At 40.9% G+C, this 14,514-nt stretch overlaps 1 protein-coding gene across 8 annotated transcripts in view; it reads left to right on the top strand.

Annotated features, from left to right (window-relative positions):
• Positions 1-14,514, top strand: part of ARB2A (ARB2 cotranscriptional regulator A) — a 396,180-nt gene that overhangs the window by 266,474 nt on the left and 115,192 nt on the right. Inside the window, exon 11 of one of the 8 annotated variants that reach the window (XM_020873048.2) lies at positions 6,774-8,144. The exons of the other annotated variants lie outside the window; for them this stretch is intronic. Coding sequence (XP_020728707.1) covers positions 6,774-6,781 — 8 coding nt within the window. The 3' untranslated portion in view covers positions 6,782-8,144. Of the gene's footprint in view, positions 1-6,773; positions 8,145-14,514 lie in introns of those variants that run through there. 8 annotated transcript variants of the gene reach the window in all.

Raw genomic sequence — 14,514 nt, 5'->3', positions numbered from 1 at the left:
GAGAAGAGAAGCCAGCCCCAGTTCTCCTCCTTCCTAGATATGATATCAGAGATCTCACAGGCCCCATAACTGAGTGTTCAAACGCCATCCCAGCGTCCTCTGCGGCCCACTGCTTAAGCATCACGGGGAATGTGGTGAGACTGTTGGCAAACCTCAGGCCCTTTCTCCTCCTCTTGCCTGCCCCCCCCCGATGGAAGCCAGCTGCCACGTTGTGAGTGCTCATGCAGAGGCCCACATGGCACGGAATCCGTGTCTCTGGCCGAGAGCCAGCGCAGCTCTAACGTCTGCCAGCAGCCACGTGAGTGACCCTGGAGGAGGATCTGAGCCTTGAGATGACACCAGCCTCAGCCAGCGCTCTCACTGTGGCCTTGTGAGAAACCCAGAGCCAGTCGTCCACCTCAGGCACCCTCAGATCCAGGCCCAGCAGACGCTGGGACTGATCAGTGTGTTATCGTCATAAGCCGTGAATTTGGGGGCTGCTTTGTTCCACGGCAGCAGGTAGAACAACAGGCTTAACTTCAACTCTGCTGGTCGTTCAAGCCTAAGTGGAAAGAAACCGTAACTTTTTTTGAGCCTCAAGCTTTGCTTCTCTGACATGTTAGGGTTTAAGAGCAGCTCTTTCAAAAACGGCACTCTAAAGCTCTGTGAAGACGATTCATTCCAACCTCTGCTCCTCCACTACCTCATTAGACTTTGCTGTACAGTTTACCAGAGATAGATATCCTCTTTATCACGCTCATTGGATCTTATACTAAGTCGTCAGCTCTTGTCTGAGCTTATACTTAAGCTTATACTATTCAGCTCTTCTCTGATCAAATTTTTCTTAGAACAGAGCTTGCTGCTTTCCATAACCTTCTATTTCTTGTGGGTTTTTATTCCAACAAATGTGACTTAATTCAGAAGGCAATTTCACATGCACTCCACGGCATTTACCGTTATCGCCTGCTTTCTGAAAGCTTCCTTTATGCCTCTTCACTTTTACGAAAGACCTGCGTTAGTACCTGTTTTCAGTAACAGAAAGCTAAAGAGGATTTTTGCTTTCAGGAAGAAAGGCAAAAGCAAAAAATAGCATTTGTTTCCAGGGAGCCATCATAGAGGCAGCAAGTGCCCTGAGCTTCAAGTGTGGGACCGCCACGGTCCTTCCCTGGGAACTCCACTCCAAACCCCAGCATCACATTGTCCTAGCTGTGAACTGTGCCTGTGAGCATCTGTGCCTTATCTCAAATTATTTGGGGGCACTTGTTAGCAAAATGCACCCTAAGGTGGTTGCTGCTTCACTTTATATCATTTGGACTTACAAAAGTAAGGAGTTACGAAAGTATGAGTTACCCTACTTTCAGATAGTTGGAACCACATGTATCCATTTATTCCTCAAATTCATTGAGCACTTATTTCCAGGTACTGTTCTGGAAGCTGGAACATAGCAGTGTCTCCAGCTATGCAGATAGTATAATGTCCTGCCATGTCCCTAGGACATAGCAGATAGTATAATGAATATCTTTCCCCCCACCCCAAAAAGGGTTTTTTTTAAAAAAAGCTGTTTCCAGGCCCTCTTCTGCCTTTGAACCTGGCATCAGCACTGCGTGTTTGCTCAATTGCTCAGTTGTGTCTGACTCTGCGACCTCATGGACTACAGTCCACCAGGCTCCTCTGTCCATGGGATTCTCCAGACAAGAATACTAGAGGGGGGGTTGCAATTTCTTCCTTCAGGGATCTTCCCAGCCCAGGGGATTGAACCCACATCTCCTGCATTGGCAGGCAGATTCCTTACCACTGAGCCACCTGGGAAGTTCAGTTCAGTCACTCAGTCGTGTCTGACTCTTTGCGACCCCATGAACCACAGCACGCCAGGCCTCCCTGTCCATCACCAACTCTCGGAGTCCACCCAAACCTATGTCCATTGAGTCGGTGATGCCATCCAACCTTCTCATCCTCTGTCGTACCCTTCTCCTCCTGCCCTCAATCTTTCCCACCGTCAGGGTCTTTTCCAGTGAGTCAGCTCTTTGCATCAGGTGGCCAAAGTATTGGAGTCTCAGCTTCAACATCAGTTCTTCCAATGAACACCCAGGACTGATCTCCTTTAGGATGGACTGGTTGGATCTCCTTGCAGTCCAAAGGACTCTCAAGAGTCTTCTCCAACATCACAGTTCAAAAGCATCAATTCTTCGGTGCTCAGCTTTCTTCACAGTCCAACTCTCACATCCATACACGACCACTGGAAAAACCATAGCCTTGACCAGGCGGACCTTTGTTGGCAAAGTAATGTCTTTGCTTTTTAGTATGCTGTCTAGGTTGGTTGTAACTTTCCTTCTAAGTAGTAAGCGTCTTTTAATTTCATGGCTGCAGTCACCATCTGCAGTGATTTTGGAGCCCAGAAAAATAAAGTCAGCCACGTTTCCCCATCTAGAAAGACCAGGCATCAACATTAGTTTGCATCAAATGAGAGAAGAGTTAGGGCCAATACCCCCAGAATTTTCCGTACCTGCTTAGAAAAATTGAATGGGTTTTCTGTCAAGATCAGCAGTTTTACTCAAAGAATCCTTAAAAGATGTTGAACATTTTTATGACATGATAATAGTGGAATTTTAAAGAAGATTAATTTAGTAAGTGAATAGAAGATAGGAGCAAGAAGCCAGCAACAATGGACTCAGCAGGATGTGACAATAAAGCTGGTGTACACGGTTGAAGTAGTGGCAGTGGGAACAGAGAGGGTAAGAGAGCGATGATTCGGGGAGAATCTGCGCTCCTTGTTGACAAACGGGTCAAATACGGAAGCTGTGGGGAGGGGGATGACAATGATAAGCTCCAGTGAAAAGTAACTGGGATAATGAAAATGTCACTACCAGAAGCATCAGGGAGCTTGAGGGAGAAATCAGTTACGGACAAGAAATGATGAAATTGTCTTATGACCTACTTAATTGAGGTAATGATAGTGGAGGTGATGACAGGAAATTCAAGTAGAAATGGCAAATGTTGCTTAAGCACCTTTGAAACACTTGAAACTCTCTGATTAATAATCCTGTTACTGTACTTTAAAATGGTAAGATTATTTGAAGTTTTCAATGTGTACTGACCACAAGTTAATGATGGATGTCCAGACTATCCATTCAATTCAGTGAAGCCTTTTTTCCCCCCAGATTTCTAACCTATGAAGTTTTATAGCAATATGCTTTTCATCTTTTGGCTAGAAGTTTCATGGTCAAAGCAGTGAAATTACCTGTAAAAATACATACTCGTCTAATACTGTATTTTTTCCTTTATTACCAAATATGTGTCCCTTTACCCAAAAAATAGACTTAATGCTCATAATAGCTCCATTTTATGAATGTTGTTTACCTATGCATATATATTTTAAAAACAGGTACAGTAAAATTTTTTAATTGTACTTAAAATATCACTGATAATTATTTTCAGTACAGTCATATTGTTTTTATTTTCCTTTGGAAAGCAAATGTGCTTGACAACTCTACACTCAAGAATTGGCAGCAGTATATCTTATACTTAAAGTGAAGTCTAACTTTAGAATGGTGGATATTGGAGGGATCTTGAATACGTGCCAAGTGACTGGTTCCCCCACTTTTTTATATTAATAGTATTTCTTACTAGTAAAAATGAGCCCATTGGAAACATTGTTATTCAAAGAAACAAATTGTTTATAGGACATATGTTTATTGTATAGCCCACATTTTGGTTGTTTACGTTTGTTATAAAATGACAACAGCAAATATCTGCCTTAATTATCATGTATAAATATTATGAAATGTTACAATGACAATTTTTTAATATCTGCAAGGATAGTTTAAGTTCTTTAAGAGGAGGGTACTGTGAAAATATAATATAGCTATGTGTTTTCATTAGTCACTTCAGAATTCAAGGTTGTCATTTATTTAAAAATCAATTGATTATTTTATTCCTGTAGGAATGGAAAAAGCATTTGCAGAAATATTTTCCCTTTCATTCTCCTGTTTCCATTCTTATTTTTAAGCAACAAATAACTTAGTTATTCATGTTTTCCTGTGTTCTCTGTGATATTGATAAGGGTCACGAAACCATAGTCACAGAAAGATAGAAAATATAATGAAGCAATCAAAAGGAAGACAAAAAGACAAATATCCAGTAGAACACAGAAATCAGGAAACAAAGCTAAAAGAAACTAGGGTAACAGTAAAAGATGAAATTAGAAATGATCTTATATGGTGTGTTCCTTGCCAAAAATAGCTAATATAATTTTTGACTGTGCATGAGAAGACATTCTTCCAGGTGAAAGGAAAGCAAAGCAGAAATGTTTGAATGCAGACAAGGTTTCAGAGCACGGTATCTCCTGACTTCTTATAGGTCTAGACAGAGCTTGCTTCAGCTGGCCAACGACTGACAGGCCACTCTTTGCCAGGTGGTTCTAACTGGACCTCAGCATAAGAGAATACTGCTGCCCAAGCTTGCATACTTTCAGCTCCCTCTGAGTGTGCTCCCCTCCTGCCTCTGTGGGTACCTACTTTCTGTCCCCACGCATTCATTCATCAAGAATTCACCACGGACCAAGCATTGTTCCAGGTGCCAGGGACACAGCAGTGAATTACAGTAGATGATAGTCCTGACATGGAGCTTACATTCTAGTAGGGAAGACAAACAGTAACAAAAGGATAAATAAAGAGAGTATATATATTAGATGGGCTTCCCAGGTGGCGCAGTGGTGAACAGTCTGCCTGCCAGTGCAGGAGACAGAGGTTCCATCCCTGGGTCGGGGAGATCCCCTGGAGAAGGGAGTGACAACCCACTCCAGTATTTTTGCGTGGAGAATTCCACGGACAGAGGAGCCTGGTGGGCTGCAGTCCATGGGGTTGCAAAGAGCTGGACACAGCTGAGTGACTGAGCGCACACATATATGTTTGATGGTGGTCATTGGTAGGAGGAATAGAAAACAAGATGAAAAGACCTGCGGTGTATGTATGTGAAGGGGAAGATTTGAATTGTTAGGAAGGTGGCTAGGGATGGCCTCTTTGAGAAGATGACACTTCTAGAACATTCTTTCCAGTCCTGATCTTCTGCCTTTCCTCTCTGATAAAGACAGTGCATATTTTCCTGTCTATTTTATAACTTTAGAGATCCTTTTCCTAGATTTTGGGATATCTACCGAGCTAATGAAATCATTGAAATCATTGCTCGTATACCCTCACAGCAGTCTCTTGTTCTGAGTTCGTGGAAACCTGACGTTCTCATCACGTCCCTTTACTCGTCCTCTGAGGTTTATGGTAACCATGAAGCACAGTTATCAGAAGGTTATTAAAGTTATCCCACTCTGCCTTAAGCAAGGCATACAGACAGGCGTAACGTCTGTATGGCATTCTGGGGGTTGACAGACAGTGGTCACCCTTCTGACTGACCTCACCCCCTGAAGGGTGAAAGAATCAGTATTTCCATGTACCTGTGAGCCTTTTGTGCCAGGCACACAGAATGGAAAGCTTTTACCACCCACCATTAAGGAGATACCTGAACCCAGATTCATTAAAACTGTATGGTCTAGATGTCTGATTCTTGTCCTATTTTCCCTCCGCAAACTTGTATCCATCTCATTTGTTCTCACCCTTGTCATGGCTTGAGATGGACTTTATTTATTATTTCAGCTCACTTAGAACAGTAGATATAAACCTAGGTACCTCAAAATTTAGAAAGGCAACAGTATAAATGGTAAAAAAGGAAGGAGAAGTAAAGGCTGAGGGGGAAAGAACCATAGTGGATGTCTTAAGAGATTAGAATTAAGCTTGAAGACTTACTGTATTTAGATGATCCTGTCTTATTCTAGATGTAGAAGGGGCCCATTAAATAACATGTTACCTGTCAAACCCCATTTCCCTACTGGAACAGGACGTAGAAGATTAGCAATTTCTAGGCGAATTTGAATTGTAGAAAACCTGCTAATGAAACCCCAATTTTTCTTTGCTTAGATGATCCAGACTATTTATACTGACTAAAATTACTGAATATTTGCTAAATATTCACTTCGCTTTATTGCCGAAAATATGTGTTGAGGAATTGACACTAAGGAGTTCTGTCTTTGTTAGTGACTAATCACTTCCTTCTAAAGATAGCAATGAAAAGTCAACCGTAATTGCTTCTAGAATGTGGTATCATTCCGAATGTGTAGATGCACTGAGTTGTCTAATATGTTTTTAGACATAGCTCAACTTAAGTAGGTTTTTGAAAAATCTATACTTTGTCTTGTAAACTGCCTTTAAAATTGAGACATACTAGCACATATGATACTGTTCCACTTTTGACTGCTTGTACTGCTGAAGAATTCTAGCACTCTGCTTCCTTCCATTCAAAGGCTATACATCCTAATTCTTTAAGTGATGTTTTCATTAACTAAATAGCACTTTTCAGGCAGTTTTTGTTCTTTACTGTGGAATTTGCCTTATAGCTGTTATTCATAGGTTGGTTTCCTTATTCATTGTTCTATGCTACCTTATAATTATTAGTTAATATTAGGGATGAGTGTTCTAAAAGTTGACCCTAGAAATTCTTGTGTTTTCAGTGAATCATTCATTGTAATTAGCTGAAATCTGGAACTTTGGGAAAATAACTGATTAGTGAATCATTTTAAATAATCTAAATAAATGTATAAATATATATATGCACACTTAATCAGGTCCAGGATTATCCTGTGACTTTGGCTTTTTCAGTTTTCAAGTAATCACAGTGAATATAAGTAGTTTCACTCCAGAAATCTCACTTAAAAAAAAAAATTTAAAATAGCCACCATTTTTTTTTTACAGCTTTCTGAACCAATTTGTGAAAAATTCATCAAAGAATCTGGCAGTAAAGGTGACTAGTCTTTTACTGAGCTAACTTTTCCCTTAAAAGATAAAAAGATTTTAACTAATTATTTTGGAATGCTTGTGGATAAATAACCAAATAATATGAATTTATATCTGTACTTGAAACTTGTGTAAGTTGTAAATTAATCTGCAAGAGAGAATGTTTTTACAGTCTCCGCAACAGTGTCTCCTGAGTCTTAGTGCTATGTCCCCTAATTGTTGGAAAAGTAAGTTGGGACCAGTGATGCCTAAGACAGAAATCTTCATCCTTTTACCATGTGTTAAGCATTGATGTCCCCTGCATGGCTGTCTGTGTTCTCTTGTCCTCTTTTTCTCCTCCCCTCGGTCATCTGTCTGGGTCACTGCTCTGCATGGTCGCGCTGGGTCTGCGTATCACTTCTGGCTCTCCCTCTGTCATCTGGTTTAGTCCCCGTATGTGGCTCTCATAATTTCTGTCTTCTGTGTCTCCCTGGCTTCAGTCTCCCCCACCCAGAGACTCTTTTTCCTCAGCCTGTGGAATCTCATCTGGCCCAGCCCACCGTCTCTGCCTGCCCCTTCCTGACCTGAGTGTTTTCCCCAGGTCCACTGCCCTTCACCTTCTCTTTGACCAACCATGCGATAAGGCCCTCCCGTCTCCACCCTTCCTGCCTGCCTGCTCTGTCTTGTCACAGACGGACATCAAGTCACCAGCAGCAAATCTGTCTACTGGCAGAAACACACCCCCCGCCCCCCCCCACCAAACACACCCCTTCAGAGAAACTACATTGCTTTCTAGTAGTGTGATTCAGAACTTTAAAATTAAATGTTTTCTGTTACTGAAAAGAAAATTCAAAGTGAATGTTAGGCACCAGAGATAGGTCAAAAAAACCTAAGATGTTCTATGTTATCAGCACTTTAAATCAGGGCTATGTTTTTTTATGTTTTTGTTTCATCATAGTTCTTAAACTATAGTCCTTCTTTAAAGGAAAATAGTCCTTTTTAATGAAAAATCTTTGGAAGATAATTTGATCAGTGACTCCAGATTTAGGTATTAATACTGATTTAACTGATATATGATATCTAAATATTCTTTGAGAATTGGTTGTAGTATTTCCACCCTTATTATCTCTATTGTAATGTCCCCTTCAACCATACATATTTCACTCCAAGTATTTAATATGTTCTACCAATTGAGACATCATGTATCAGCTAGTTTATACATGTTTTGAATAATCTTACGGTACAACCCTTGACAAAATTCAGTTGTTTTACATGGTTTCTTAATTTCTAAAGTATTACAGAAGTTACTTGTTTAAAATTGGAGCAAATAAACATATACTTCATTTTAAACTTTGTTTATAATGATGATCTTTAAAAATGAGACTTGTGTAAGAGACGATAAATTGAAATTTTCTAATAACCTTCTAAAATCAATAGTGGCTTAGAGATTCTTTTGTTTTTAGCTAGTTTCAGACATTTTAAAAGAGCAAAGTGAATTTTTTATTTTAAATAAATGGCCTTCAAAGAAATTTAGAGTCTAAATGGAACCACACCTTTCCTGCTTACTTTCTAGAAGAAAAGTAATTAAATTTAAAATAAGACATTGTTAATTTAAGGCCACAGATACAAATGGTTAAACATAACCAATATGTGGGAAAGCTATTTGTGGAACTACATGATGTATGGGTTGAATTTTATAATAAAAAGTATAGTTTTCCATAACCATTGTAGTTTAGATTTTTACAGCACTTCTCTTTTGAAGTATTAATCCCTCAGCATTATTTGGTTTTCCTTTTCTTCAGAAATAATATTAAGCATGCAAAATCAACACAGGCAACAAAACTTAAATTTTAGAAAAGCCCAACTTAATTTTTTTTACCAATTAGTTATTGATTTAATTATTTCCCCCTAAAATTAGAGCCTAATTCCATGTCTTACTTCGAGTTTCCTTGCTTCTCTTGGGGTAAGAAACTAACTGTAAATACTCACTCCTTAATTCTGCAAAGATTTTTTGAGCACTTAATGGGCACTCGGCACTAGTCTAGACTCAAGATCGCTGCATGTGACTCTCGCCCCTCAAGGAGCTCGTAGGCTCCTAGAAAAAAAAGCCTTTTGCTTACTTCAGGGATTCTTTTTGTTGCTGGTCAGAAGTTGACCGTGGGAATGTGTGAGGTGGAGAGGAAGGTTAAGGACTTAGGAACTCCTTCAGTAACCCAAGAGTGAGTCTTAGCTCCGTGACACCCTCCTTTAGCAAATGGCAAGCCCACAAGTGTCTAAGACCCACAGCGTCTTTTCAGAGTGTCCGTCTTTCTTCCCTGCTATTATGAGACCCTGACTTTGGCTCTGTGTTTCAGATGGATGTGTTATTTGTCATTTCAAAATTCTTTAGTGGTGGTGTCAGTATTTATGAAGAAGAGCTTTGGATTTAACATGCGTGTGAGAAATTTGTATTCTCCCAGATGTGTGGAGAATTAATTCTGTTTCATGGCCAGATGAAGATCTACAGTCATACTGTCTATAAAGTGAAGATCATACTAGTACAGTCTCATCGGGTTATGGCCAGAATTAAGAAAAATAATCTTTCCAGGACTGTTAAAATAGTACCTGACACGTAGTCACGACTCAATGAATGCATGCTGTCCTCACTTTGCGTGGTTCAAATACACACAAATTTCAGTTACCAGTTTAGTGAAATAACACCAAACCCCCAAAATAAGGTTCAGAATTTCAGTTACCATAATCTATTAACTATTAATAACTGCATTAAGTACAAATATAGATGCAAATAACAGACGCACATCATGGTCCATTCCCAATCGTATCACTTTTTAAAGAAAAATCCGTCACTGACTGAGCACTGCATATCTGTTATTCAGTTCACTGTTATTCAGTAGCACTCTCTGTATTTACAAAAACGGATGGTCAGAAGAGAGATCCGGCCAACAGAGATGAAAGTGAAGCAAAGACATAAAATGCTGGAAGTGCAATTGGAAAGCACTGTGACGAAAAGATGAAGATGTCCCAGAGGAAGTGATACTGGCAGAGAAACACTTCACATCAAATGAACCCTCAGAGATATTTCATGACATTGGAAGAGTGAAGGATAAAATGTTGGAAGCTGCTCCACACTCGGAGTATGACAGTTCGCCAAGGCACAGAAAAAATTTGCTTGAACTGTATAAGTTAGATGACAAGGAAGAAAGCACTATTCAGATTACAAACTACTCTTAGTAAGTTTTTTTACAAAGAAATAAAGTGTCTTAATTGTCAGTGTTTTAATGTTTTTGAGATGCAATGTATTAAGTACAACGTCTTACTCTTTTTTTTTTATTCCCCTACCCTATTGATTTTTACCTGACAGGAAGAGGATTTTTAGTGTTATGACAAAAAAAAAATTCAAAGATTATGGAACAACCACAGGTTTTTTTTGGTTTTTTTCCTCATTGATTATTGTGATCACTTTGCCTGGTTTCAGAGGATTTTTAGTGTTATGACAAAAAAAGTATTCAAAGATTATGAAACAACTACAGGGTTTTTTTTCCATTGATTATCACTTTGCCTGGTTTCAGAGGAATTTTAGTGTTATGACAAAAAAAAATTCAAAGATTATGGAGCAACCACAGTTTTTTTGTTTTCATTGATTATTATGATCACTTTGCCTGCTTTCAGCTTCTCTGGTCCTCTGTGTAGTTCCACAGTACTGTGCAAAAGCAAGAACTTCCTATTGTTATTAGAAATGATTTTATCCAACAATTAAGTACAGTAGTTTTAGAAAAGTTGTTCTTTTCTCTCCAGTATTTGAGAATTAAAGCTTTCTGTCATTTCTCTTCTGTTCCCATCCTTCTGTTTCCTAGATTATCTAAGTCCTGACTCTGGTCATGTTTCACCATGACTCTCAAAATTTCCCAGCACATCCTATACACAACTACAGTCTTTAAATGCCTCCATTTTCCGACTCTTCGGCATCCTCCCTATTTCTTCACTCTTCTAATCTATTTCCATGTCACGCTGACCTTTCCCTTTCCTCTCCTCCCTGCTAGGCACTGTATTCTGTAATTCTCCTGAAAGCCTGTCGGTTCTTTAACACACTGTCCTCCTTTCAGACCACGGCTGCCTTGTCTGTGCCGTGTGCTTAGTCGCTCAGTCGTGTCCGACTCCTTGCGACCCCATGGACTGTAGCCCGCCAGGCTCCTCTGTCCATGGGATCCTCCAGGCAAGAAGACTGGAGTGGGTTGCCATTGTCCTTCTCCAGGGGATCTTCCCCACCCAGCCTTTCGAACCCGGCCTCCTGCATTGCAGGCAGACTCTTTACCAATTGAGCTACGAGGTAAGCCTGCCCTAGAACATATCCTTATGAGAAGCGTCCATAAATTCATTGGTTTCTTCTTTGTGCTTCATCTGCGTTTGTGTCAATCATGAAAGACAAAAGTCTTTCTTGAATTTACACTATTATGAGAAATTCTACCACTCTGTTTGGTTTCTTAGGGAGATTTCAGGGACATTGACAGAGAGGCCCTGAGCTTACGATGGTAATAAGCACCAAAGTCAGTCAATTTGGAATCTCCTTAACAAACAAGAAATTTTCACAGCACCTAAAAGAGTTGAGTCCTGTAAATAAATTCCCTTCTACCTCTTACTCACTTCTCTGAGCATATGTCACAACCTGAATTACTGGTTTCATTGTTCATAAGCCATCATTTCTGTTCGGTGTGTTTTGCTGTGCAGTGTAACAGAACATTTTTTCTCTAAACAAGTTATGTGCATGCTCAGTTGCTTCAGTCGTGTTCGACCCTTTGCAACCCCATGAACCATAGCCCACTAGGCTCCTCTGTCTGTGGGATTTTCCCAACAAGAATGCTGGAGTGAGTTGCCATGCCCTTCTCCGAGGGATCTTCCCGACTCAGGGACAGAACCCACGTCTCCTGCGTCTCCTGCATCGCAGGCAGATTCTTTACCCCTGGGTCACTGGGAAAGCCCTAAACCAGTTGTGTATCTCTTACTTAACAGTGTAAGCAGAGTATAAATCTGAGTGCAGAAGACGGTGACTGCACCCTGACTAGAATCATCAATGTGAGACCATCCTTAAAGCCTTTCTTCTGTAACAGTGGCATACTCAGCTGAAAAGTTTGTTTAAATCCTTCCAGGCACAGCAGGAACCTGCAAACTTTACCTGCTTGTGACTGTCTTTGAGTATACCTGACTCACAGCATAATGCCCTTCAGCTCAGCTGCTCTTCCTGCCTCCTACAGATATTTTAAATTCTTCAAGACTTCAGGTGAAGGCTACAGGGTTTTATCCTTAATACTCTTTTAGAGCACAGGAAGTCCAGAGCTCAGGAGTGTCACAGATCTACAGAATAAACTGGAACTTTTTTTCTCCCCATGCTCTAAATCTCCTTGTAGTCTCTGACTGTGTGGTTGTATCATATTTGTGTCATGAACTGTTACTTCTAGGCCGCAGTTATATCACCACACTTACTTCTTACAATAACAAAAAGAAAAGCAACAAAATGAAGTAAAACAACAACAAGTCCTTCACCTTCATCAGAAATTAAGAAAATCGAGGAAAATCTGCATTGGCAACCCACTGCATTCTAGTTTTTCTCTAGAATCTTGTTACCCACAAGTGGCTGCCCTTTCACCTTGTTCCTGTCCTCTCTTATCTCCTTTGCAAAACAGTGCTGCCGTTATCCATTTTGTGAATTTATCTCATAGAGTAAATAAATGAAGTAAATAAATTTATCTCATAGAGAATAAATGATTCTTCCCAGTGACTACGTTGATGTGATTAACTTTCTCCATGTTGTTATAGCTTTGTGCTCTTTCTGCGGGTACCTTACCTTCACGCATCTGTTTTTCTTAACTGCCTCAGTTATCTCCCATGTCTCACTTTGTCTTACACAGTTTTCTACTTGAACATCCACATAGAGAATTGACGGGTTAGTCGCTTCAGTGTAATCTGAGGCTGTTTCAGTGAGCTGTATTGTGATGTGTGGTGGTAACTCTCTCTGTAGGGTGGCAGGCGTCTTTCCTTACTGGATGGCTGTCAGTTCTCCTGGGTTTCTGACTTTTCTTCCTACGTCCAGAGAGGGACTTCCAGAGAGCGTCTCTGGATATTGTCTCCTGCCTTTGCCTTTTGTCTCTTTAACTAATGGGCTTTCCAGGTGGCGCTAGTGGTCAAGAGATGCAGCTTCAATCCCTGGGTTGGGAAGATCCCCTGGAGGAGGGCATGGCAACCCACTCCAGTATTCTTGCCTGGAGAATCCCATGGACGGAGGAGCCTGGCGGGCTATGGTCCACGGGGTCACAAAGAGTCGGACATGACTGAAGCGACTTAGCACATGCACACTCACTCCTTGACTAATGTCATTTTTGGGGACCTAAACCTGCCCTTCGGCTGACAGTCCCTTCATACACTGACGCCTGGTCAATGCACAGTTATCAGAATACCTGCAGAATGGGAGAAACTATAAAACTGGCACCGTCTAGTCTGCCTGGCCCTCTCTGTCTGACCTGTACGTTATTCTTAGATCTTCTGATGTGCTCTGCTGATGTAATTACATTCAAGAAGTTTGTTTTGGAGTCTCTGCTAGAGCAGTGAAACTCCTCACATATTCTTGAGCAAAGGCCTGTCCTCCATCTGTAGCATGAGCAGCTCTGGGGCTGATGCATTTGGAGAGATGCTGAAGCAAGGATCACCTTCCTTGTTCATAAGACAGCTGCTCAACAGGATGACGCAGATCAAATCTAGACCTCCCTCATAGCCAGGTGCTTTGAGGCACTTAACCATCCCTGGGGTGCTGTGGATCGCTCATGTATTGGCACATATATTTGGCACATAAGTACAAAATAAATGTCCTTTGGGAGGTTCCATATTTCCTGGGTGGGAGCTAAGACAGGAAACCCCAGCTGACTTTTTAAAGCAGCTGGTGTATCTGAGTGGAAAGGTACCAAGTTCAAAGAGGAGAGAGCCCTGAGCTCACTGTGGTCCTGAATGTGTTGTGGACAAAGTTTTCAAAGAGATGAAATGTGAACTGAGATCTACAAGGATGTACTTTGTCTCCACTGTTTTTTTGCTGCTTACCATTAATAACCTTGGCAGTTGGCTTTGGTCCTCTTAGAACAGAAGCTATTTAAGAAGGGGCTTCCCCAGTTGCTCAGTAGGTAAAGAACCCGCTTGCCGATGCAGGAGACCCAGGAGATGCGGGTTCAATCCCTGGGTCAGGAAGATCCCCTGGAGGAGGAAAGGGCAACCCACTCCAGTATTCTTGCCTGGAAAATGCTATGGACAGAAGAGCCTGGAGGGCTACAGTCCAAAGAATCACAAAGAGACGTGACTGAGCAGGAACATGATAAGAGGAACTTAAAGACACAAATCCTGACGCTTTGTGTATTTCGCTTAAAACTTAAATTTCTCTTCATTCCAAAGATCCTAACAATAGAAAAGTGTTAACTTCTCTTTGGGCAAGTCTTTAACTATCCTGCTCTCCTGATGGTTTCTCTTCTCCTCCATTTAGATTATAAATACATGGGGCCTGGGACCATGTGTTTCTTATCCTGGCTTTATAATTCCCCATGGATAAGACTAGCCTGATTCTTACATTGTAATCTAATCTCTTACTCAGAGGTCTCGGTGTTTGTTGAAGGTGATGGATTAGCCTCTCAAGCACCCCAGACCAAACAGTGGCTGGCTGTCTTGGGCATTCCCATCATCTGCCTTC

Source organism: Odocoileus virginianus, chromosome 3 (genome assembly GCF_023699985.2).
Source record: "Odocoileus virginianus isolate 20LAN1187 ecotype Illinois chromosome 3, Ovbor_1.2, whole genome shotgun sequence".
Lineage (NCBI taxonomy): Eukaryota > Metazoa > Chordata > Mammalia > Artiodactyla > Cervidae > Odocoileus > Odocoileus virginianus.
The sequence above is the reverse complement of the archived record's forward strand: the minus strand, read 5'-3'. Positions and strand labels throughout refer to the sequence as shown.